Raw genomic sequence first — 26144 nt, forward strand, 5'->3', positions numbered from 1 at the left:
ATGTGGCTGATACTCTGGAGAAGCCCTCTCTTGCCCCCCGTTCTCCAAGTGCCTGAGCTGGTGGCCGGCTGGGACCTGCGTCTCACCCTCTGGGTCCTGAGCTTCGCCTCGGCAGTTGTGCAGATGGAGGGACAGGTCTACTCGCCGACTGTCAACACGCACTATGGGAAGTTACGGGGGGTGCGAGTGCCACTGCCCAGCGAGATCCTGGGGCCCGTGGACCAGTACCTGGGGGTGCCTTATGCCGCCCCCCCTGTCGGGGAGAAGAGGTTCATGCCCCCTGAGCCGCCACCATCTTGGTCGGGCATCAGGAACGCTACCCACTTCTCACCGGTCTGCCCCCAGAACATCCACAACGCCGTTCCTGAGATCATGCTTCCCATCTGGTTTACCTCCAATTTGGATATCGTGGCCACGTACATCCAGGACCCCAACGAGGACTGTCTGTACCTCAACATCTACATCCCCACGGAGGATGGTGAGTCCTCACCGGGCTGCCCGCAGAAGGGCGGGGGGGAGAGGGGGGCACCGTTCCCCCCTCCCCAGCAGTGGTTGGTCTCACCTAGGTGTTGTGTTTGAAGCATGTGGTTGTGGACCCTGCAGCATGCTGTCTGTTTGTGGAAAGCTTTCTCTGGCCACGCAGCTCGCCCTCTTGCCCTCAGCTGCCATCTCTGTCTCGCGTGCTCCTGCTCCTCCACGCCTCCCAGTGTCCCCTCCCTCCCCCTCCACCTCCATGGCATCGTCACGGGTTCCTCTCTTGTGTTGCTAAATCTGAATCCGACTCTCTGACCGCAGATCCACAGAGCGACAAGCTGGTTTGTGCTCCCCAGGTGCCGAGTGCCAGGTTCTGTCTTGAGTTGGTTCGGGTTTCGTCCTTCCTCCCCCCTTCCCACCCTCCCCAGGTCCATGCGCTAGTTGTGGGAGTGGGCTGCGGCTGGGAGGAACACTCTCTGCCTCTCCCTGGGGAGATGCTCCAGCAAGGAAGGGACCGTGGAGCCCTTTTCTGGGCCCTGGTACGGATGGGAGGTTGGGAGCACCAACAGGCGCATCGCTTGGCTGCTCCCCTGTCCGCTGGCAGAGCGATGAGCCTGGGGTGCCGGGGGCCCGCGGGGCATGGTCCCGTTGGGGTGAGGCTGAGTGGCGCCGGGTGCCTCCTTATCTAACCTTTTCCTTTGTAGGGGATCCCATCTGAACTGTAAGTAGAGGGCAGAGGAGGCAGCGCCTGCCCACGCGCATGCCCCAGCCTCACCGCAACGGCACGGCAGCCCCCCGGGGATTTGCAGTGGGCTGGAAGGGACCCGCAGCGGGTCCGCTGCGCACAGCGGAGAAGCCTGGCAGGCCAGTGGCTTCTCCCAGGCTGGCTGGCTCCACTCCTCTGTCTCTGGGGCCCTTGGTCACAGGGATGCATCGTGCCTTCCTTCCCGCCAAGCACGGCTGGTCCAGAGTTTTCCTCCCACGGCGGCGCTCCCTCCCCACCTCCCACGGTCCCGGGGGCGGCGGGAGGGTGGCAGCGTGGTTGTGATTGCATGCCCACTCCTGCCAGTGGAGCCTCCTGTTATTTTGTAGTCTTTTATTCATTTTACAGTAAAACGGATTTCCAAGGAATGCACCCGAAAGCCCAACAAGAAAATATGTAGGAAAGGAGGTATGTAGCAAGCCGACCGGCAGAGAGGCACAGAGAGGAAAGAGAGAGAGAGTGAGAGAGTGAGGGGGTGCCTGGCCGGTCCCCGGCCCGCGGCATGCTCCTCCAGCACCTCTCTGTGCTGCCACCCAGACCGTGGGCCCTCCGAGCAGCCCACCCTGCCGTCCCCCGCTTCCCGCTCGGAGGAGCCCCGCGGATGCTCCGGCCACCTCCGCTTCCTGGCCAGGGGAGCTGGAACTGGTACCGCTGGCTGGGAGCACAGGTCTGGGGTCAGGTCAGAGGAGAATGGTCATGTTGCTCCAGGCCTTTCAGAACAGCTTCTCCCGGGCTGAGCCCGTGCTCCCACCTTCATCCCGCTGGCACCAGCAGCCTCCCAGCCCCTGGGGTATGAGGGGGAGCCTCTGACGGTGGGTAGCACTTAAATGCCCCCATCCCTTAGGGGCGCATCCCCAGCTGGGGGTGTACGGACCCGCTCAGGGAAGGACCTGTGAAATGGGAGACTGCAGCCTGTCCTGGGCTGAGCTCTTCCCCTGTTGCATCCCTTGTCATTTTGCATCCAAAGCTCCTCGGTTAAAAGCATAAAACCTTTCCTGGCTGTATAAACACTGCCATATTCTGCCCCCCCCCAGCCTGTGGTCCCACCAAGGCTGCTCCCCGCTGCTCACACCCCCGTGCCTCTGCCAGCCCTGCCAGTGAGGATCTGCTCTCCACCCCCTGGCACAGCATCCTCCCAGAGCCCCAGCTGCCCTTTGGGTGGCTGAGCGCCTCATTTTCAGACACGTCTCCACTTTGCCTTGCCTCCATCCCCAGGGCCGCACGCGGCTCATGCCCTGTGCTTTGGGGCAAGGGGGGGCAGCTCAGCCCTGCATTGACCCAAACCGATGCTGTGTTCTCGGCCAGGGAGTGGAGATGTGCAAATGGGAGCTGGCTCAGCCCTTTGTCAGACGCGACGCTTCACCCGTCCCCGCCGCACAGCCCCCTCGCAGGCAGGGAGAGCCCGGGCTGCTCTGTGCATCCCAAAGTCGGATGTGCGGGCGGTCGGGCAGCCAAGCTCTTCTGAAAGGCTCAGTGCAGGGAGGGAGCATGTGGCGGGCAGCGGGGGTCCCTGCATCCCGGCCTCCGCCTCCCTGCGCCCCTGGGGTTGGCGGGGCCGGCACAGCTGGGCTTGGAGGTTTGGGGAGCGCTTTCCTTCCAGCCATTTCCCCCAGTTCTGTTGTTGGGTTTCTTTGCTTTGCTTTTCCTGTTGCTGTCCTGGCTATTCACACGCCATCTCTCTGAGTGCCAAGGCTGCCCCTGAAAGGGCTGGCGCATTAGGGAGTCTCCGCACGCTGCCTCCGGAGCCGGCTGTGCCAGCGATCACCAGCCACTTCAAAGCGCTTCCTCTCCCGGCCCTCCCACCGGCTGCGGGGGCTGGCGGACCCCCGCCACCCCTAGCCCTACAGCCGGGGCCAGGGAAGCAGGGTCCGTGTTACGGCTGGAGAAGGGGGACAACATAAGGCATGGCGAAACACCTTGGTCGCGCTCATCTCCCGGTTTTCCCTCCCTGACGGCTCTGCTCACGGGCAGGGTTTCTTTGCAGCCCATCTGCAGTTGCCTCTGGTCACCTCCCGGGGAGCTGAGGGGGGATGTGCCCTCTGCCCCCGCTGGGCTGTGCTGACTCACGGACCAGCGGATCCCCAGTGCCGGCCATTTGGGCATCCAGGCGTGATATGCCAGGAATTAAAGCACCGAGACACTGGCGCTGCCCTTCGGCTCCGGCCACGGCTCTGCTTGCAGTTGGCTCGAATTAATTGAGTCACTTGTGATGAGACACGGAGGCTTCCTCACCCCTCGTCGTGTATCCCGGGTCAGTAATGCTTGGGGTGAGGATAATGTACCTGCAGTGCTGATTTCCTCAGGCTGCGTGTCGTTTGAACATTGGCTCGTTCTGGAATATTCTTGATGGTTATTTCTAAGGCCACATATGAGCAGTGAATAAGCTCTCCTCTCGCGGAGCAGGCAACTGTGCAGTGTTTTGGTGGTTCGAAATGCCTCCGCTCCCGCTTTACTGGAGTTTTCATGATTTCTGCCACCCCTAAGCTCAGTGTGTTTCATAGCAGCCAAAGGACTGAGAATTTATCAGCATTTATCCCTGGGACAGGAAAAAATGTCCCTGTTTCCCTGCCCGATATATTTTCCTATAAGGAAATTTCCCACATGCCAGTCTCCTCCATGCATCCCATCTCTGGGAGCAAGACGGGGCAGTGCTGCTTTGAGGAAAAAATAGCCACATATGGTCCCGGGGAAGCTGACAGCGCTGAGGCTTGGGCTCTGCTGTGGAAGTAACGCTGCCCACCCAAAGAGTGTGTATGCACATACACGGTACAGGACCTACATGCAAAATGCAGCTCTGCCCTTTGCTTTGTGCTGCCAACGCTTCCAGCCCGTGCTTGGCCGTGGCGGGTGCGGGGATGCTTTCCCCTTCCCTTCACCCCCACCCTGGGCAGACCTTGCTGTAGGGCATGAGGAGGTGGGTGTCATTTTTGGAGGGGAAAATTGTGTCTGCCCTGCACATAGCCGCCGTCCCCAGTTTTTACTATCAATTGCCCTAATCTCTCTGGCTGGAGCTGTGCAGAGTCTGTGATGCCACGGCGATGAACGTGGCAGTCAGTTGTCTTGTTCCACTGTGTGAGCGTGGCCGGAGCTCCCAGCAGCTCCCAGGCTCGGGATGCGCTCTGGCTCCTCTGTGGGAAAACCATTGTGGCTTCTCCGCTGCTCTCCAAGAAGCGAACTTATCCGAGTACTGGCTGAGGCTGCGCAACTTCTGGAGTGCTCCCTTGCTGGAAGGCTTCTCACCAGCCTCCTGTGAAGCCTGCTGCTTTGCAGAGCGCTCGGAGCAGACCCTGACGCTCCAGTTCCACTTCAGGGAGCGATTTGCAAAGGTGAGGGTAGGTGTTTGTGCTGGCGGAAGCAGCAGAGTGTGAGAAGATGCGGTGCTTTTATGGAGTCCATTCAAGGATGGAGATAACTCCTCTGCATCATCCAGGGAGGGGCAGGGCAGCACCAAGGGCTGATGGTTGGAGGGGCCACCCAACAGGGTCCCAGGGGAGCTGCCCCCCCCTGTGGGGTTGTGCAGCAGCAGGTTCAGGGGCTGTCATCAGTCCCGGTCCCATTCCTTGTCACTCCCAGAGAATCATAGAATCATGGAATGGCAGGGGTTGGAAGGGACCTTCAGAGATTGTGTAGTCCAACCTCTCCTGCCAAAGATGGGTCACCTACAGAAGTTGCACAGGAACATGTCCAGGCAGGTTTGGAATATCTCCAGAGTGGGAGACTCCACCGCCTCTCTGGGCAGCCTGTGCCAGTGCTCTGCCACCCTTGAAGTAAAGAAGTTTTTCCTCATGTTGAGATGGAATTTCATGTGTGCCAGTTTGTGCTCATTGCTCCTTTTCCTGTCACTGGGCACCACTGGAAAGAGTCTGGCCCCATTGTCTCGCCACCCCCCTTTAGATACTGATAAGCATTGATGAGATCCCCTCTCAGCCTTCTCCTCTCCAGGCTGAACAGCCCCAGGGCTCTCAGCCTTTCCTCATCAAAGTGCTCCAGTCCCTTGATCATCTCCGTAGCCCTTTGCTGGACCCTCTCCAGCAGTTCCTTGTCCTTCTTGAACCGGGGAGCCCCGAACTGGACACAGTGCTCCAGATGTGGCCTCACCAGGGCAGAGCAGAGGGGGAGGATGACCTCCCTCCACCTGCTGGCCACATTCTTTTTAATGCATCCCAGGAGACCATTGAAGCATCTCAGCCGGTGTGGCCACCAGCATGTGTGCCTCTGGGTGCACGTGGCCATCAGATATGGTGGCAATGCTGCTGCGGGTGCCTGTTCCCTGTGGCATCATGGATGCTGCGTGGGAATGGGTGCCCCAGGGAGCTTGCACTGAGGAGGGGGTGCTGGGGCTGCCCGTGACCATCCTGAGCAGACATTTGGATCTGGAAAGGTGTCAGCTCAGGCTCCTGCTCTTCTATTATTCACACCATGCTGAGCGCCAAGGCTCCAAGGATTGAAGCTCCTCACCCTCCTTTATCTCTGTTTGCGCTGGTGTCAGTGCTGTTGGCATGGTTTACTTAAGATAGCATAAATCCGGCGTGGATGCCCCTATTTCAGGGAAAGTGATTTTATTTTTTACTGAACTTTAGCTTAAATCTTCCTAGAGCCTTCAGATAAGAGCATATGCATCCTTCCTATCGGTCTGAACAATGTCACTTCGCCATCATCTTGAAGTGAAGCAGCACAACAGGCATTCACACTAGGTTAGTGGAGGGAATTTTTCATAGAACCATAGAATTGTTCAGGTTGGAAAAGAATCACAGAATCACAGAATAGTCGGGGTTGGAAGGGACCTCTGGAGATCATCTAGTCCAACCCCCCTGCCAGAGCAGGGTCACCTACAACAGGTTGCACAGGACAGCGTCCAGGCGGGTTTTGAAGACCTTTAAGATCATCGAGTCCAAACATTAACCCAGCACTGCCAAGTCCACCACTAAACCACATCCCTCAGCACCATGTCTACCTGTCTTTTAAATACCTCCAGGGATGGTTACTCCACCACTTCCCTGGGCAGCCTGTTCTAATGCTTGACAGCCCTTTTGGTGAAGAATTTTTTCCCAATATCCAATCTAAACCTCCCCTGGCACAACCTGAAGCCATTTTCTCTTGTCCTATTGCGTGTTACTAGTGAGAAGAACTTGACCCTCTCCTCTCTACCCCGTCCTTTCAAGGAGCTGTAGAGAGCGAGAAGGTCTCCCCTCAGCCTCCTTTTCTCCAGGCTGAACACCCCCAGGTCCCTCCGCTGCTCCTCACCAGACGTGTGCTCCAGACCCCTCACAGCTCCGTTGCCCTTCTCTGGACATCCTCTAACACCTCAATGTCTGTCTTGTGAGAGGCCCAAAACGGAACACAGTACTTGAGGTGGGGCCTCACCAGTGCCGAGTACAGGGGGACAGTCACTGCCCCAGTCCTGCTGGCCACACTATTGCTGATACAAGCCAGGATGCTGTTGGCCTTCTTGGCCACCTGGGCACACTGCTGGCTCATACTCAGCTGGCTGTCGACCAACACCCCCATGTCCTTTTCCACTGGGCAGCTTTCCAGCCACTGTTCCCCAAGCCTGTAGGACTGCATGGGGTTCTTGTGACCCAAGTGCAGGACCCAGCACTTGGCCTTCTTGAATCTCATACCATTGGTCTCGGCCCATCAATCCAGCCTGTCCAGATCCCTCTGCAGAGCCATCCTACCCTCAAGCAGGACGACACTCCCACCCAATGTGGTGTCATCTGCAGACTTACTAAGGGTGCACTTGATCCGCTTGTCCAGGTCATTGATAAAGTTATTAAACAGAGCAGGCCCCAGGACTGAGCCCTGGGGAACACCACTTGTGATCAGCTGCCAACTGGACTTTACTCCATTCACCACCACTCTTCGGGCCCAGCCAGCCAGCCAGTTCTTTACCCAGAGAAGAGTACACCCATCCAAGCCATAAGCAGTTTCTCAAGGAGAGTATGGTGGGCAACGATGTAAAAGACTGCTAAAGTCTAGGTAGACAACATCCACAGCCTTTCTCTCATCCACTAAGCAGGTCATAGAAGGAGATTAGGTTAGTCAAGGAGGACCTGCCTTTCATAAACCCATGCTGACTGGGCCTGATCGCCTGGTTGTCCTATACGTGTCACGTGATGGCACTGAAGAAGATCTGTTCCATGACCTTCCCTGGGACCGGGGTCAGACTGACAGGCCTGTAGTTCCCCAGATCCTCCTTCTGGCCCTTCTTGTGGATGGGTGTCACTTTTGCTAGCTTTCAGTCAAATGGGACCTCCTTGTTTAGCAAGAACTGCTGATAAATGGTTGACAGTGGCTTGATGAGCACTTCCACCAGCTCCCTTGGGTGGATCCCATCCAGCCCCATGGACTTGTGTGTGTCTAAGGGGTGTAGCAGGTTGCTCACCATTTCCCCTGGGATTGTGGGGGCTTCATTCTGCTCCCCATCCCTGTCATCCATCTTAGGGGGCTGGGTACCTGGAGAACAACTGGTCTTACTATTAAAGACTGAGGCAAAGAAGACATTAAGTACCTCAGCCTTTTCCTCATCCTTTATCACTATGTTTCCCCCTGCACCCCTCCTTTTATTGCTAAGGTATGTATAGAACCTTTTCTTTATTGTCTTTTACTGCAATAGCCAGATTAAGTTCTGGGCTTTGGGCTTTGGTCTTTCTAATTTTCTCCCTGCATAACCTCACAACACCCTTGTAGTCCTCATGAATGGTCTGCTCCTTCTTCCAAAGGTCATAAACTCTCTGTTTTTTCCTGAATTCCAGCCAAAGCTCTCTGTTCAGCCAGGTTGGTCTTGTTCCCTGCCATCTCTTCTTTCAGCACACGGGGATGGCCTGTTCCTGTGCCTTTAAGATTTCCATCTTGAAGAACATCCAGCCTTCCTGGACTCCTTTGCCCATCAAGACTTTCTCCCAAGGGACTCTGTCAAGCAGGCTTCTAAATAGACCAAAGTCCACCCTCCAGAATTCCAATGTAGTAGTTCTGCTGAACCCTCCTTACTTCTCTAAGAGTCAAAAACTCTCTCATTTTGTGGTCACTTTGCCCAAGACAGCCTCCAACTGTCATATCCCCCACAAGTCCTTCTCTGTTCACAAACAACAGATCCAGTGGGGAATATTCCCTAGTTGGCTCACTCACCAGCTGTGTCAGGAAGTTATCCTCAACACACTCCAGGAACCTCCAAGACTGTTTCCTCTCTGCTCTATTGTATTTCCAGCAGATATCTGGTAAGTTGAAGTCCCCCATGAGGACAAGGGCTAGCGATTCTGAGACTTCTTCCAGCTGTTTATAAAATATTTCATCTGCCTCTTCATCCTGGTTGGGTGGTCTGTAACAGACTCCCACCATGGTATCTGCCTTGTTGGCCTTCCCTCTGATTCTTACCCATAAACACTCAACCCTCTCTTATCACCATCATTAACCTCTAGACAATCAAAACATGTTTGTTGCCCATGCTGCATGCATTAGTGTAGATGCACTTCAGTTGGGCTATTGATCCCGCTGCCTTTTGGCAGGGAGAAGCCCTAATTCCTATGTGATCATTCTCGGGCACTTCCACGGTTTCTAACACATCAATAACCCTTGCATCTTTGCTGCTGCATGGATCTCCATCCCCTACCTCCGCTGCGATGGCAGAACGAAGGACCTCACTAGCACACTGTCCCTCAAACATTGGTGGTTTATCGTTTGTAAGGCTGGTTTCATCCCCCTCCCTCTTCAAATCTAGTTTAAAGCTCTTCCAACGAGCCCTGCCAACTCCTGTGAAAAGATCCTGTTCCCCCTTTGAGACAGGTGTACCTCGTCTGTCACGAGCAGGCCTAGTGTTGTGCAAACCAACCCATGATCAAATTCTGCCAGTGCCACGAGTCGCAGAGCCAGGTGTTGATCTGCTGGGTGTTCCCGTTTCTTCCCCCATCATTCCCTGCTACTGGAAAGACAGAGAACACTACTTGTGCTCCTAATCCCTTAATCAGTCATCCCACTTCTCTCTTGATTGTCCTTGGACTTCTTGTTGCAACTTCATGGCTGCCCACCTGAAAAATCAATAATGGATAATAATCTGAGGGCCATACCAGGGTGGGAAGTTTTCTTTTCATGTCTTTAACCCGGGTCCCAGGGAGGCTACAGACTTCCTTAAGGAGTGGGTCTGGTTCGCATATTGGATCTTCTATTCCCTTCAGAAGGGAGTCTCCTATGACAATGACCTATCTTGTTTTTCTTTGAGGAAGCAGTTTTGACGCAGAGCGCGGGCCGACTTGACCTCGGCAACACCTCCAAGCGAGATGAACCATCGTCCTTGCTGTTGTTTGGTTCCACCTGCAGAGCCTTGTTGCTCTCTACAGCTCCCTGAAAGGAGGGTGTAGCGAGGGGGTGGTCGGTCTCTTCTCCCAAGGAACAGGCGATAGGACAAGAGGAAACAGCCTCAAGTAGCGCCAGGGGAGATTTAGGATGGATATTAGGAAAAATTTCTTCCCCGAAAGGGTTGTCAAACATTGGAACAGGCTGCCCAGGGAAGTGGTGGAGGTATTTAACAGAGGGGCAGACGTGGTTCTGAGGGACATGGTTTAGTGGTGGGTTTGGCAGTGTTAGGTTGGTGGTTGGACTCGATGATCTTAAAGGTCCCTTCCAACCTACAGGATTCTGTGATTCTACAATGTGAGGGCACCTGGAAAGGTGGGGTGGTTACAAAGGAAATGCACCTGCTGTGCCGTGCAGGATCTTATCGCCATTGCCCCCTACCCCTTGAGTCATCATGTTCAGCCAGGTGGAGAGAGGACAGGGAATCCTCCGTATCATGCACACTGTCTGCCTGTTGGGCCTGTCCCAGGGAAGGTAGGGTGCGCTTCCAGTACTCTCTTGCTCTCCCTGATACTCCTCAACCTTCTCACCTCCTCCAAGGAGCTCTGTCACCAAGCGGAGGAGCTCCCCTACTTGAGCGCGCCTCCCACCAGTGAGCTCATGCCGCTGTGCCGTGCTGGCGTGAGCACCGGGACGGCAGTGCGTTCCCACCAGAGCTCTGCCTGGGAAGCTGCGACAGTCGTGGGGTGCAGAGCTTAGAGAGGACATGGCTTTCTGCCAGATGGATACCAATGCTCCCTGGTCAAGCTGGCAGAGCTTCAGCACCCTTTCCGCATGCCCTGACGCGCCACGCACTTTGCTGACGCGTTGTGTCACACCCTTGCTGACACGTCATGCCCTTGCTGACACACCATGCCCTTCTGTTTGTGATGGGTAAGGAGAGTAAAAGCCACCGGTCCTTTCGGTTTTTCCAGCTGTGAATCCACAAGCTCAAACCCATCCTGGGAGAGTAGGTGCTGCGGGGCCCTGTGGTGGCTTTTGCCAGCACTGGAGGAAGATCCCCTGGGATGGTTGTCCTTGAACACGGCAGTAACCGGTGGAGGGAGGTAATGGAGCAAAGTGCAAGGGATGGGTGAGGGAAGTGAAGCTGTAATTGCTCTCATGAGCTGTGGGGCATCAGTGGGTCATAGTGGAGGTGAACAACGTAGCGAAAGGGAAAAAGTCGGCTTGGTCAAAGCAGTCTGTGTTCACCATAACCCCAGCCACCGTGGCACCTTCCTGCCAACGGGGAAGGCTTGTGCTTTGCATCTGCCACACACAACGTGCCACCACTGTTCCCCTTCCCCCTGTCCTGCCTTACTGCGCCCCTGCTTTGCTTTGCTTCGCTTCCCAGCACTGCTTTTTGCTGTCCCTTCTGCAGTGCGTGAAGCTCAGGTTGCTTTTAGGCTTGTCCAAACCATCCCTAAGCTCTGGGGTGGTGGTCTCCAGCCACATCCCTCCCTGCTTAGCCAGGACAGTTGCTTAGATCACAGGGATGGTGGCCACTTCAATCTCTTATGGCCTGACAGCTCCTCATAGCTGGTTCCTCCATCCCCAGCTGCATGGAGACCTTTGTTCCCTGAAGGAGACCAGGCTGGAGGGCTGCAGCCTGGCCAGTCCCAGGGCTTTAACAGCCCCAGGGCCCTCAGCAGTGGAAAGGGATCTCCAGCTGCCTGCCATCAGCTTCCCAGCTCTGAAGCACAGTGCTGATGAAGGTCCGTGGTCTTCATTAGAGAAAAATCCCTACCCCTAAGCTATACCCAGGAGGCTGGTGCATAGCGCCAGTTAGCAAATATTGCACGAGTACTTCATCACTTAAGTGCTTTCTGGGCTCGCAGCTCTTCCAAACAAAGACACAGTAGGTCAAGCTTGCAGCCTCCTGCAAACAGGCTGGGCAGCCGCACGTGCCTGCTGAGTGTGGGCTGGGGAGGGAGCGCGGGAAGGAGGCAGTGGGAAGGGGGGATGCTGGGGGGCAGGGATGGGGGTGGTGTTGGGTGAAAACAGGAGAATGATGTGAGGAGCTCAGGGGATGTCTGGGTGGCGAAGCAGTGGGCAAGGAGGCAGGGCTGGGGCATGGAGGGGGTAGGTCAGGAGGTGAACTCCAAGTCAGAGACAATCGGGATGGTTCTGGAGATAGCTGATCCATCCCTGCCCCGGGCAGCAGCAGCTCTACCTCACCTCTTCCTGGCAGTGTGCCTCACCTGATCTTAAACACCTCCCCAGGCCACCTCTTCCAGCGCGTTCCTGCCCTTTCTGCCAGGAAGGTTTTCTTCTCATCCAACTTCAACCTGCCTTGTGTAGCTCCGGGGCTGCCTGTGCTCTGCACAGCAGTGAGAGAGTTGTTCTTCCACCTCACCACCTTTCAGTGGCCTTTCATGCCTCAGGATGCTGCTGTAGCTCCCATCAGTCCTCTGCTCCCGGGTTTCACCGTTACTCAGCCTCCTGCAAACTTTTCTTGCCTGCTGGATTTTTCTAGACTTCTGGTCATTGCTCCTCTGGACTTTCTCCAGCAGGTCGTGGCTGCTTAAGGTGTTGTGCAAGCCTCTTTCCCCGATGGAGCTCCCTCACAGCCATTTCAGACCTCTCCCTCTCCCATCACAGATTCCTTTTAACTTCAAGTCCCGTCCCCCTCCACACTGCCATCTCTGTTATCCACCACCCATGTCACCTGCGGGATCCCACTCCCAGAGTGGCAGTGCGGACGACTCCCCAAGTTCATCTTCTTGGCCAGTTTTTGTGCTCACCTCATCATTGCTTCATCCAGCCGAAGGGCTGCCCCTCGCTCGCGGGAGCATTGCTGGAGGCCGTGCAAGACCCTTGCTGCGGCGGCGATGGGTCCGGTTGGTGACAGCAGCGGGGCCCCAGGATTGGCCGGGTGCCTGGCCAGACCTTGAAGCCCTGCGCATCTCGGGGAGGTCCACCCACCTGGGGGAAACCCGGCTGTCACCCCTGAGGTCACCATCACCTGGGGAACTTTTTTTTGTGCAAGTGTGAGGGCGCAGAGGGCTGCAGGCGCTGGCCTGCAGTTCTAAGGGGATAAGGAGAGCAGAGTTTCTTACTGAAATTCGGGGCCACACGGCACAGGGTTGGCACCACTCGGCTTTGTGCCCACGAGGGCACGCAGCCCTTTGCAGCACGGGGGACCTCGGTACAGGTCTGCACTGCGTCTGCTCCCTGCCAGCCCACAGGCCACCTCTCCTGGCTCACCCCGGCTGCACGCAGCTCGGGAAGCACCGGGCTTGGTGCACGCCGTCTGCAACAGCATCCAACTGGGGCCGCAGGCCTGACCCGTGCCCCGGCACTGCAGATTTGCTGAGGGCCACTGGAAAGCTTTCAGGATGTTACAGAAACTGGTATCTTTAGGGTTCTGCCTTGGTCAGGGCAAGCTAGTCGGTGCCTTTGCAATCCTCAGAGAACCATGGAAGTCGTCTTCTAAGAAGGGTGTTGGTACAGGACAGAGCCGGACAGCGCAGGCAAGCGCCCGTCACGATGGCTCCCTGCAGCGTGCCGTGGTGGTCTCGTGCTGCGGCGCTGGTGGTTTGCAGCATAGCCGTGCCAGGCACAACAAGGGGCCATGCACCGCGGGGGGGTGACGGGCAGGACCCCGGCTGGTGGTCAGTGGCCACCCAGGGCGACCCTTCATGTGGGCTCTGCTGGTGGTAGGGGATGGGATGGTTGTCCCCGCTGGCAGCAGAGCTGGGAGCAGGGCTCCTGCTTGCAGCCGGGCGGTAGGGGAGGGAGCCTTGCCCCGGCGCAGGGACTGAGGGTGCGCGAGCCGGCGGGGGCCAGGCTGGGATGCAGGAAGATCGGCAAGTGCTTTGAGAGGCTGATCCACCGCCGGCGCTGGTGCTGCCCCAGGCCCGCTCTCCTCCTCCCTGCCACCCCCCGGAGAGGATCTGGGAAGGGGTCCAGGCGAAGCGGCATCCTGGCGCAGCTCCGGGGCAGTCCTGCCTGCGCCGCCCTGGCTCTGGGAGAGGTGCAGTGTGAGTAGCCAGCAGTGCTGTGGGGCGCAGGCCTGGCCCCACCGTCTCTGCTATCATGCTATTTTTGAATTCTCTTTTGTTTTTTGTTTTGTTTTATTGTGTTTTTTTTTTCGTTTGTTTTGGTTTGGTTTTTTTTTTTTCCTTTTTGTTTTCCTTTTTGTTCTGTCTCCTCGTGTTTGGTCCCTAGGAGCCAGCGCTAAGAAACAGGGCGAGGACTTAGCGGATAATGACGGGGATGAAGACGAAGGTATTTCTGTGCTCGAGGCTGCCCACTGCATGACAAGCAAAGCAACTCCGTTTGCAAAGCCCGCCATCCGCTGCCATCCCCCGGGAGCCCTGTGTGTGTCGGTCTGCCGTGCCGGGCAGCTGTGTGGGTGGGGGGCAGGCTGGCCGGCTGTGCAGGGCACCCAGGTCCTTCCCCTCCTTGGGACGGGGCGGGGGTGAAGCTCGTGGGTTTGGGTTTGGTTTTTTTTGCTTTAGGAGAAGTTTGCTCCCACTCCGCTCCAGCGAGGGCAGGGAGGAAGCATGGCAGCTTGGGAAGAGAGGACCCCTCGGGCACCTGGGCCCATTTCACCCCGAGCCCGGTCACATCCCACCTCCAGCCTCATCCCTCCAGAGTCGGTTACACACAGCTGGGAGCCAGCGACTTCCCCCTCCACCCTTGCCTGGCCCCGCCGTGGGTATCGCCACAGAGTGGCCGTGCCAGCAGCTTGGCACCCTTGGCACCTGCAGGGTACCGGGTCATGCTCAGGAGACCCAAGGTCCGCTCGGACGTGGTTTCTGTTAACTTCTCTCCTTCTCCACCCAACGCGAGTGAGGTCTTGCATGCAACCAGAGCATCAGCACCAGCCGAGGCAGAGCGAGTGGGCTTTCAAGCAGATGTGATTCTAGTTGTACGCCAGGGCTAAGCAAGCTGCAGAATGAGCTATTTTTAGTAAAACGGGGTTATTCATCTGCAGGGTATGGAGTTGGTGTGTTTGGCTGCAGGGATGTGAAGAGGAGGCAGGAGGAAGGGTCAGACAGGGTGCAGCCCTAACGTGCCAGGGCCAGTAAAACCTCATGGTGTGCAGCAGTCCCAGGGCAGCTCGGGCATGGCCTGGCAGATGGTGTTTAGGATCTGGGAAACAGATGAAAAGCTTTTTCCTTGGCAGTACCAAAACCCCGTTGTTTTCTCCCGCTAACCTGTGCCCCAGGATCTCTTGTACCAGGGCGTAAACTGGCATTCAGCCTAAGTGACTCAACTGTGCTCAATCCCTGCACACTGAAAGGTGCTGCAGTGATTATGAGCCATTTATTCCCTGGTACATCTCCGCACATTGCTGCCATTCTGCTGCAAGGATGTCCCTTTGTGTGTTGGTGGGAGCGGGTGGCAGGGAGGAGAGGACACGGGCACAGGCACCGATGTTCCTGCCCTTCGCATTTCAAGCAGGTTGCCCGGGGAAGAGTTGTCCTGCCATAGCTTTGCCACACGGGCGATGTCTGTCCTGGAGGAGCCGCGAGCACTTTTTGCTCCCCACGTCTGTGCATTTGCCTGGCTGCATCCTGGCAATAGGAAAAGAGCTGGCACGGGTTTTGCCATGTCCTCATTCTCCTGGAGGGAAGAAGTTTTGTACAGGGAAGGGTGGCCACCCTTTGCCATGCCTTGGGCCACAGCTGGAGGTGGGGATGGCCAGAGGTAGCCATCAGCCTGCCCTGCAGCCCCCTGCGATGGGCAAGCCGTGGGGAGGATTGGATGTGGGCAGGGGTTAGGTGGGCGCAAGGGAGCATGTCCGCTCCGGCTGGGCTTCCTCGCTGAGTTGGTGTGGCTGTGCCCTGGGAGTCCCAGCCCCAGGGGCACCACAGCGGGGGCTGGCTGCCGGGACAGCACGGAGCACCGGTGAGGGAGGAGGCTGGGAGCTGCGGCTGGCCGAGTGGCCCCAGCAGGCGATGCCAGCCTGCCTGAGCCAGGCACTGGGTGCCGGTGAGCACGAGGGAGGGCAAAGTCCTTCTCACCAGCCCAGGAGAGGGCTGGGCACCGCAGGCATGTGGCACCTGGCACCGTCTCCACGACGGCTGCAGCTGCCTCCTCCATGTAACATGGGCGAGATGTACCAGGAGCCGAGTGCAGGTGTTCTTCCCTTGTGCCTGGGCTTGGCTCCGTGAGGGATCCCAAGGCCAGTGGCACAGAAGGGGCAGGACGTCCTCTGGATGGGGCCAGTAGAGAGAGGGAGCGTGGCTGCTCCCTGTCCCCCAGGCTCCTGCAGTCCTTCCTCCCCGGCCCTCAGGGTGCCATTCCCCATCCTCACTCCATGCCTCATGCCCTGTCCTCGTCCGGACTCTGTGCTCATCTCCCTGACACGCACACGTGCACACACTGTCTGCCTCATCACCATGTCTGTGTCTGGGCACTGGGGTGCCATGGGTTCACATCCAGGCAGCCGGCAGGTTTCTGCCTTCCCAGGGAGACGGGAAGGGGGAGGCGGGAGAGTCAGACGTTGGAGCACCCACCAGTGCCCCCCCGCCTTCCAGGTCCTGCACATCCCCATCCCTGCCCCCCCCGCAATGCCAGCTTCCAGGACTCATGGAGCCGAGGGCTTGGATCCAGCCAAAGACGGGATGTGGGGCTGCATTCCGGGGCTGCACTCTGCAACTCCCACCTGCAACAGAGCACGGCTCCGGGGACGAGCAGCCAGGTCCAGCGAGCATGTTTCCGAGGGGACATGAGTGTGGGGACGGCGCAGCAGCTGCCGCCACTCATAGAGGGGCTGGCGGGGTTGGTTCAGTGGTGGTCGGCTTTTGAGGTCCATGCTGTGGCCCCCAGGAGAGTTCTGGGTTTGGCTCCTAAGCCCTCTCCCCAGTCCTGGCAGCTGGCATCGCCCTCGTCCTTGGTCTGCCTGTCGGGCAGGGTGCTGCGGCCATTGGCGGGGTCTTGTGTTTAACCGCCTCTCCTTCCAGACATCCGGGACAGCGGGGCCAAGCCAGTGATGGTGTATATCCACGGCGGCTCGTACATGGAGGGCACGGGGAACATGATAGACGGCAGCGTCCTGGCCAGCTACGGGAATGTGATTGTCATCACCCTGAACTACCGCGTTGGAGTGCTCGGTATGGGCTGGACGGCGTGGGCTGTGCTGCCCGCGCAGCGGGGCAGCGGGGTGAGCCCCCATGGCCGACTGGGCTCGAAACAGCCAGGAAGGTGGTGGTGGGGACGGGAGGTGGGGCCTGGTGGGATGGGGACTGTGCTGCGGGTGCTGCCTCTGTCCTTCGCCTTGGCCGCCAAGTGGGTTGCCACGTGGCAGTGCCCGCAGCGGGCAGTCTCAGCGGGGTCTGGCTCCTGGTACTGGCATCCCATCTCCCCCCGGTCCCCCTCCCCCCCCCAGGCTCATTTACACAGCCTGGCTCAGCTGAAAGCAAATATTGGTCTGCGGTTAAATAAATAATAAATGTGTTTACCCAGCATCTTTTCCTGAGAGGGCTCGGATCGGTGAGCTGCCAGCGGGTATTGCCTGGCTGCCCCGGGGGACCCGGCAGCTCTCCCTCCCTGGGCACAGGCTGCCTCCAAGCCGGGTGAGCTGCCGGGACCCCCACAGCCACCCACTGCGGCCCGGCTGTCTGCAGAGGGGGTCACCAAAGGGTGTGTCGGATATAGAGGAGGGTGGAAGTCCCATTTTCATGAGCACTGGTGACCTAGAGAGGTGAAATGGGGGCACAGCGACAAAACGCACTGCAGTCCTCTGCCTGCTGCAGCGGAAAGCCCCCCCCGACACAGGAGATTTGCCTGGAGCATCACTGCTGCCTCCCTTAGCAGCAGGGAGAACAAGGGGTGAGGAGGTCTGGGGAGAACTCCTTCCCAGCCAAGCTGCCGGTAGGGCCAGCTCTCTTCCTAGCCATCTAGCCTGACACAGCGCTCTCCCTGGGCAGCAGGGCTCCCGGCCAGTACCCGGGGCACCACATCCCTCTGACGGCCTCCAGACCCCATAGTCTCTTAGGGAAGATGGCAGTTTACCTGGCAGAAAATAGGCTTTTCAGGAAAAACAAAGACCTGTCGATAGGAAAAGTCAGGCCTTTAAGATGGATAGGTGCAAATTTAAGAGATGTAAGTCACAATATGAACTAAGATTTGAGTGGTGCCATTGTCATCTCCATTGAAGTGCTGCAGCGTGCCCAGCCAGAGCACCTCGAGTGCCAGAGCAGCGCCGGCACCGCTCCCTGACTGCTGGGGTTACCTACCTGGCCTTTACCTCAGGACCATGGCTTCGGCTTCCTGCTTTGAGTCAAAGCAAATGAATCACTGATAGCTTATCTTTGGTGTTCCCTTTGCTATTGAAAGCATTTCTCAGCATCTTCCTCACTGAGAGCCTTTGTATTTTAAGCTGCAGTCGGTTCCTCTCTGCCCAGCCCACCTCCTTACATTTATAGAGCCTCCTCCGGGCCACGCTGGTCCATGGAAAGCATTGGCTGCTCAGGCGCTCAGCCTGCCTGCAGCCACCGACGCTTTCTCAGCTTTCCTTGGAGCACGCGTGAAATGTCTCGACCTGTTATTAGCACAGGTGGTGGTCCGGGTAGGACAGGGCTTCGTGCCCTGTCATTGCTTGCAGTTGGCTGGAGAGACTTCCCGGAGCTTGTAGCTGCACTCCCAGCCTTTTGCTCCTCTGAGGGTGGCTGGAGCTCGGTGGTGTCCCTGCTCCAGCTTGAGCTCCCAGGAATCTCTTGGTAGTAGGGTGTCATGCTGTGGTGGGACAGGGTCCCATAGAAGCTCCCATAGGCCGGGGAGGGCGGGTGGGAGGTCAGGACACCCCCTGCTTCATCATCCCTAACTGGGCTCCCCTTGGCATGCAGGGTTCCTGAGCACGGGGGACCAGGCTGCCAAGGGCAATTATGGGCTGCTGGACCAGATACAGGCGCTGCGCTGGGTCAGCGAGAACATCGCCTTCTTTGGGGGAGATCCCTTGCGGATCACCGTCTTCGGTTCCGGCATCGGTGCCTCCTGCGTCAGCCTGCTCACCCTCTCCCACCACTCCGAAGGTAGGTGCCAGCCGTGCCCGAGCGTGCTGCGGCTGCCAACAAGCACCCTGCTGATGCTATCCTGGGGAAGGGAGCCCACCCGGGTACCGCCGGCCACCCTAGCAAAGTCAGGGCTGCTTTTTAATTAGTCACTGGTGAGAGCCTGACCCAAGGCCAGGAATATGACGGGCAGGGAGAGGCTGGCAGCAGAGCACGTGGGAGCCAGGGATGGAGCAGGTGCTCCCAGGGCGCGGGGCTGCAGCCCGGGGCCAGCACCTGAGTGTGGGGAGAGGTGGGGACCGCGCTGGCCCAGCAGCAGGTGTGGAGGGGCTGTAGGGCATGAGGCAGGGTACCAGGAACATGGATCTCAGGGCTAGGAAAGGCATTCCTATCGGAATAGAGGGGAAGCCAGACTTGAGCCTGGGGAGGGATGGAGGGCCCCATCTTGCGAGACTGGGAGAGCTGGAAGTGCTGCGATTAGCAAAACACAGGTGGAAGTGATATGATTGATATCTGTAAATATAGCAGAGTGTTTACTCTAGATAAAGAATGGAATTATTTACGCTAAAAGATTGTGTTGGCATAAGAGCAAATGCATGTAGCCACCTGTGAAGACATTTACATTGAGCATTGGGAAAAAAAAAATAACCATGGGAGTAGATGTGTTCTTGATAAACTTCCTAAAGGAAATTGCAGGAGCAAAGGCTGAACTGGATGTGGTCCACAGGGTACCCGCCTGCCAGGGACTTGGTCACAGGGCTTTATATGAGGGTGCAGCCCTCTTCCAGTTCTGTGTCCCCAAACGTGGTGCAAGGGAGAAGGGAGAAGGGCAGTGGACGCAGGCGTGACTCTGCTCCTCAGAGACACACAAAATTACAGTTGAAGCCATTGAGAAGAGCTGCAGCCCTGTTCAACAGCCTGGGAACCGCAGAGGAACGAAGGAGACCTTCAGAACCTCAGCAGGGCTGATGGCCTGGTCTGTGGGAGGAAGCTGGGGCTGGCGATTCCTCTGGCCCTGGGAGCTGCCGATGGGCTGATTGCCCCGATATTGAAAGGAGGAATGATCTCAGCCCAGGCTGCTGCAAAGGTGGCTGCACCAGCACCACCATCCCAGTCTGCCTGGTGGAGGTTTGCAGGCGCTGCGGGCAGTGCGAGGCTGGCATTAGCTGCGGTGAGAGGTGGCAGAGCCTGTGCTGGTGGTGGGGAGCGAAGGGCGGCACCCCGCTGAGCCCAGACCTGGCACGGGGCTTGCAGGATGCTGGCAGTTCACCATGGAGCCAAAGGCAAGTCAGAAACAGCTCTCTTCTCCCAGATTTCTCCAGCTGCCCTTTCGGTTAAACTTGCCTGATTGTGGCAAACCGCTTGCCCTGCAGTGAGCCCACCCCTGCGCAGAGACCCATCACCGTGCTGGGCTCTGCTTCCCACTGATGGCACTTCCCCAGGGAGAAGAGGGGCTGACAGGCTGCCTGTGCCTCCGCACCCATCCCTGCTGCCCACCAGCGGTCGCAGCTGGCTGCCAGCTTCTCCTCGGATGGGCCAGCAAACTGAAACGGAGAGGCTGAGACACGGCTGCCGTGGCCCACTGGATTGGAGTATGCAGAGGAGCTCTGGAGCCTCCTGGGTGGTAGGATATCCCAAGCTAGCTTTGGAGCCCACCAGTGTCCCATGCTCCCTGTGTGCCGGACCCTGTGGCACAGCCAGCACTAACCCACCTTGTGCAGAGTGCTCCTGCTCTCGGGGCGGCAGCTCCCACCGCTGGGCTCCCCTTGGTGCCCCAAGGATCAGAGCTCTGGGGGATGCACAGACACCACAACAGAGGCACATCTGGACCTGGTGGGCAGCTGCTTCCCAAAAACTGGCAGCTTGGGCGCTCCCGCATGAAGTCTATGGTGGTCTTCCATGACTGCCCCGCAACCTGCTGGGTCTGCTGTCACCGTCACCGTTGCCCAGCCATGTTTGGGTAAAGCAGGAACAAAAAGGCAGATAAAGCTGAAGTGATCCAGCCCTGGCAGTGTGTATGGAGCTGCTGTTGCCCACTCGGGACGTGTCTGTTCTGGGTAAGCCCCTTTCCCTGCTGCCCCGGGCTTCTCAGGACACTTGTCCTCAGTCCATGCTCCTGCATGAATGCCCGCTGCTTGAGGTCAGCCCCTCTGTCATCCTGCTCCCCCCGTGCCAGCTCCTGAGCGGGATGCTCCTGGGGGTGTTGCCCCTTCCTTTTCAGGTGACTTCGACAAATATTAACGGGTGTTAGACTACAATAAGCTCAAGCACATGGAAAATGTGAGTTATACCTCCAGAGCTGCTGCCGATGTCGCAATGCCAGGGCAGGGCAGGACCAGGGCTGCGCTCACCGCTTTTGGGGCTCCTGGGTTAGGATTCCCAGCTACCCAGAGCCGTGCAGCGCAGGCAGCAGCTCTCTTAGCCCATAGGAGAAGATGCTTCTGACGGCTAAAGCCAGAGGATGCTTCTCTTGTGCTAGAGGGTAGATTGAGCAGTGTGTACGAAAGGAGCACGGGTAGATCAGGGGATGCTCTGCGGCTGTGGGGACTGTGCAGGGCCGTGCTGTCCCTGCGCGGATATCTGAGGGTCTACGTGCCCTCCTGCACAGGCACCCTGGGCAGTGTGGGCACAGCAGTGGGGAGCCTTTTACAGGCTGAAAGCTCCTGCAGAAAGAAAAAGGGGTTTATCTGCCCGTACTGAGCATGAAAGGCCGGGGAGGGTGTAATGAATTCGTGATGCCGGGTGCCCGGCACCCTCGCTGCTGTGGCAGAGGAGCTGCTGCCAGCTGTGAGGTGGGAGGGCAGTGCTCGGTGCTGCAGCCAGTATTCCATCAAAGCAATTGGCCATAAAATGACCTCAAAAACCCCACCCTGTGCTGGAGCACCCATCTTCCCAGGGACGGGGCAGCCGGCTCTGGAGCACGGCGGGGGAGCTGCGCTAAGATGCAGCCTGCAGACCAGGCGGGTTTGTTTTTATCGCGTCAAAATAAAACTCATAGTCATCAAGAGCTATTAATGAAGCTGCTAATTTGTGCCTGCTCTGCCAGGCGCTGCGAGAGGCAGACACTGGAGGCTGGTGCAGCGCACGCTGTGTCTGGCTGCCGGGGAGACCCGCAGCTCCCCTGCCAGCCTCAGCCCTTGTAGACGGGTGGATTCCTCGCCAAGGACCAAGGTGCTGCTTCTCTCCCCAGCTGGCCGTGCCGAGGCAGGAGCAGTGACTGCCGGGCAAACCTCTTGTGCTTCCTTTGCCCCATCTCCTGCTTCTTAGGGGCTGCTGCCAGCTCTGGGGATGCTCAGACCTCAGCTGGACAAGGTGCCCAGCACCCAGCTTTGAGTAGAGCTTGGCCCAGACAACCCCAGAGGTGTTTCCAGTCTCAGCTACTGAGCAAAGCAAACGGGAAGTCAGGAGCTGGTGGCAGCCTGCAGCACCAGGCACCCTTCGGCACAGCCCTGGTCCCACCGCTTGGCTCCGCTGTGCCGTGGCAGCCACCTCTGCAGGACGCGGGAGTGTATCGGGAGCCTCACCTCAGATGGGAACAGGCAGGGAAGGCAGAGCTGCATCTTCCCGCTTGGGCCCCAGCAGGCTAGAGGGCCCCAGGCTGAGCTGCAGGGCAGCGATGCCTCCCTGGGGTGCTGGCATGGAGGGGAAGGACATGGCAGGTCTGGGCTCTCGCAGACTCCTGGGCCCTCCTGGGTCCAGACGTGGTCATGCAGAGACACAGCAAAGGGGCTCCATCAGGGATGTCACCAGCTGTTGGTGACACCAGCTGCCCATGCTTCCCCAGGCAGGGGTGGGCAGGGGCAGAGCCCGGCCCTGTAGGTCTGTCTGGGAAGTGATGCTGCTGGTGGGATGCGATAGCTGCTGCTGGGACAGCATCTCCTGGGAGCCACAGAACCTCCATCCTGGCTCTTTGGCACATGGATGATGGTGCAGAACAAGCAAACCCATGGCCAGCCTCCAGCCCGTAGGCTGGGTACGGCTTTCTAGGGCACCGGGAGGTGACAAACAGAGCTTGTGACTTCTTTTTGTCCCAGCGCATGGGACTGTACGTCAGGTACTTAGCAGAGCGAGGACTGTGCGTGCAGACAAGAGCTGTGGACATGGTGGCCGGGAGCCAGGAGCCTCCCAACACTTCTGCTGCAGGAAGGTGCATGCTCCCCTGTAGAGTGGCACGGCCTTGGCTGCACACAGGGTCTCACGCAGGCACTCCACCTTTCAGGGGGCTGGGAGGGAGCCCCGTGGCCACCACGCTGCTGCACCAGCACCATTCAGGAACCTCCTGAGACAGTCCCTCGCAGTGAGCGAGCGCCGGTGTCCGGTGAGGCTCAGGCAGCACTCGGGGTACAGGCGAGGGCTGGCCGAAGAGCAGGGACCCCAGGGTGCACCTCGAGTCCGGGTGCCTTTCACCGCCCCGGAGGCTCCGCTTCCTCGCTGCCCTTTGTATTCCGAGCACAAGCGCCATTGACATGGGGCTGGAGCCCAGCCACACATTCCTCCGCCTGGGCCAGGGCCTTTGTGGCCCCGTTTTCCAGGGCGAAAGTCCACTCCCTCTGTGTTCCCGGTGGCAGAAAGGCCCTCTTTGTGCATCTGGCAGCGTGCTCCTGCGGGGCCGGATTGGCACTGAGCAGCCCCAGCTGGGCAGGAAGCGGCAGGGAGGGGGGTGAGGGGGACCCTGACAAAGCAGTGGGGTGGGACACACAGGGTTAAGTGTCCCCGAGCAGGCGTTAACCCTCCCGCTGCTGCCAGCCTGCAGCCGGGCTGCTCGGTGAAGCCGGTGCCGCCTTGGGCTGGAAGATGGCGCTGAGCCGGGGGCAGCCCTTGGGGGCTCAGGCCACATGGCCTCGGGGTGGCTGGGACGGCGCAGGCTGCTCAGCAAGGCCAGGCTGTGATGCAGCCACCACCCCTCTCCTCCCCACTATGGACAGAGGGATGCCAGGCCATCCCCTGCGATGGGATCCTCAGGGAGCACAGCGGCCCTTAGTTGCTGCCAGCAGCACCCGCTGCACGCCCAGCTGTCACCCTGCCACCCTCGTAGTGGCCCTGAGCTGAGCCCCCAGTGCGAGCCTGGTCAAGGCCAGGAGCAGGCTGGAGCGCTGGGTCCTTGCAGGGGTCCAAGGGCATCGACGATGCCTTCTCCACGCTGTGTCCTGCACTGCAGCGGGGGGTGTTGGAACGGCACTCGCACTGCTGCGAGCTTTCTCTGCTCCTTGCCTGTCTTGCAGGTCTCTTCCAGAGAGCCATCATCCAGAGTGGCTCCGCGCTCTCCAGCTGGGCAGTCAACTACCAGCCTGTGAAGTACACCAGCATGCTGGCCGACAAGGTGGGCTGCAATGTGCTGGACACAGTGGACATGGTGGACTGCCTGCGGCAAAAGAGTGCCAAGGAGCTGGTGGAGCAAGACATCCAGCCGGCTCGCTACCATGTGGCCTTTGGGCCAGTCATTGATGGGGATGTGATCCCGGATGATCCGGAGATCCTGATGGAGCAGGGTGAATTCCTCAACTATGATATCATGCTGGGGGTCAACCAGGGCGAGGGGCTGAAGTTTGTGGAGGGCGTAGTAGACCCTGAGGACGGCGTCTCAGGCAGTGACTTTGACTACTCAGTCTCCAACTTTGTAGACAACCTGTACGGTTACCCCGAGGGCAAGGACACCTTGCGGGAGACCATCAAGTTCATGTACACAGACTGGGCCGACAGGGACAACCCTGAGACACGTCGGAAGACTCTGGTGGCTCTCTTCACTGACCACCAGTGGGTAGAGCCATCAGTGGTGACAGCTGACCTGCATGCCCGCTACGGCTCACCCACCTACTTCTACGCCTTCTACCACCACTGCCAGAGCCTGATGAAGCCTGCGTGGTCTGACGCAGCCCACGGGGATGAGGTGCCTTACGTGTTCGGGATCCCCATGATTGGCCCCACAGACCTCTTTCCCTGCAACTTCTCCAAGAACGATGTCATGCTCAGCGCCGTGGTGATGACCTACTGGACCAACTTTGCCAAGACAGGGTGAGTGGGGATGGGGGCTCTGCGCTCCTGCAGCTGCACCCCTTGGGACCATGCTGTGGTTGGGGGGGTGTCATGCCTGGTGTGGGACATCGAGCCCCTTGTCCCCCGAGGTCCATGGGCTGCACCTTCACTGGGGTCAGGGCATCAGCCACACACAGTGAGAAGCCGAAAGCGCAGCCAGCCCCCAGGACAGGACCCAGCCCAGCGCAGGAGTGGGGAGGTTGCTTGGCCATGGTTATCGTGGGTGAGACTTGACCCAGGGTTGGGGTGCTGCCCAGCCATGCAGGACCTTTCGCCAGCCCACCCTGTGCCACCACTGGCAAAGGTCTCTTGTGCCTCCATCTCTGTATTCGGCTCACTCTCCTTGCCTTTCCAGCTTTTCCCAGAGCTAGCTCTGTTTTGCCTGTGTTTTGCAGGGACCCCAATAAGCCCGTCCCCCAGGACACCAAGTTCATCCACACCAAGGCCAACCGGTTTGAGGAGGTGGCCTGGTCCAAGTACAACCCCCGTGACCAGCTGTACCTGCACATCGGGCTGAAGCCACGGGTACGTGACCACTACCGGGCCACCAAGGTGGCTTTCTGGAAGCACCTGGTCCCCCACCTGTACAACCTGCATGATATGTTCCACTACACCTCCACCACCACCAAAGTGCCGCCGCCTGACACCACACAGAACTCCCACATCACCCGCCGGCCCAATGGCAAGATCTGGACCACCAAGCGCCCCGCCATCTCACCCGCTTACAACAGTGAGAACGGGAAGGAGAAGTGGAGCCCAGAGCAGGAGGCGGGCACCCTGCTCGAGAGCCCCCGCGACTACTCCACTGAGCTGAGCGTCACCATCGCTGTGGGCGCTTCCCTCCTCTTCCTCAATGTGCTGGCCTTCGCCGCCCTCTACTACCGCAAGGACAAGCGCCGGCAGGACACGCACCGGCAGCCCAGCCCCCAGCGTGGCGCCGCCAACGACATCGCCCATGCGCCTGACGAGGAGATGCCCTCCTTGCAGGTGAGCCAGGGGCACCATGAGTGCGAGGCTGTGCCGCCCCACGACACCCTGCGCCTGGCTGCTCTGCCCGACTACACCCTCACCTTGCGCCGCTCTCCGGACGACATCCCGCTCATGACCCCCAACACCATCACCATGATCCCCAACTCGCTGGTGGGGCTGCAGACCCTGCACCCCTACAACACCTTCACTGCCGGCTTCAACAGCACGGGGCTCCCGCATTCACACTCCACCACCAGGGTATAGCCGCCCGCCGCCGGCGCACACGCACGCACGCACGCACACGCACGCAGCAGACACTGGCAGAGGGACCAGCGGGGCCGATGGAGCCCCCGGATGGAGGAGCAGCGCCCACGGACAGTGCGGCACCGACCCCGGAGACCTGTGGGGTCCCGGCGCAGCTGGATGCCCCGCTCTTCCCCTGGCGCTTTCTTTTCATTCCTATCTAACTTTTGAGAAGTGCTTTGACTCTCCCGGCTCCCGGTTGGAGGGCCCCGCGGGTCGCCCTAGGGTGCAGGGAGGGACACGGCGCAGCCCCTGCGCCCATGAACTGGCGCAGGCAGGCAGGGGGGACCCCGCTGGCAGCGGTTACG

General features: G+C 58.9%; 1 protein-coding gene across 4 annotated transcripts; it reads left to right on the plus strand.

The window, feature by feature from the left end:
- Positions 1-25848, plus strand: NLGN3 (neuroligin 3; the record flags this gene model as incomplete). 4 transcript variants are annotated; one of them, XM_082488422.1, is made up of 7 exons in its annotated part: positions 1-478; positions 1586-1645; positions 13736-13795; positions 16483-16632; positions 18367-18552; positions 23754-24543; positions 24960-25848. In XM_082488422.1, 7 exons carry the CDS (start codon positions 1-3, stop codon positions 25795-25797), a joined length of 2562 nt encoding a protein of 853 aa, XP_082344548.1. In that variant the 3' UTR covers positions 25798-25848. The 4 variants fall into 4 exon arrangements, with proteins under 4 accessions (XP_082344548.1, XP_082344549.1, XP_082344551.1 ...); XM_082488424.1 differs by lacking the exon at positions 1586-1645 and having other exon boundaries at positions 373-478; XM_082488423.1 differs by lacking the exons at positions 1586-1645; positions 13736-13795.
- Positions 25849-26144: the final 296 nt, after the last annotated feature.

This window comes from Vanellus vanellus (assembly GCF_965231255.1).
Source record: "Vanellus vanellus genome assembly, chromosome: 10".
NCBI classification, from domain to species: Eukaryota; Metazoa; Chordata; class Aves; order Charadriiformes; family Charadriidae; genus Vanellus; species Vanellus vanellus.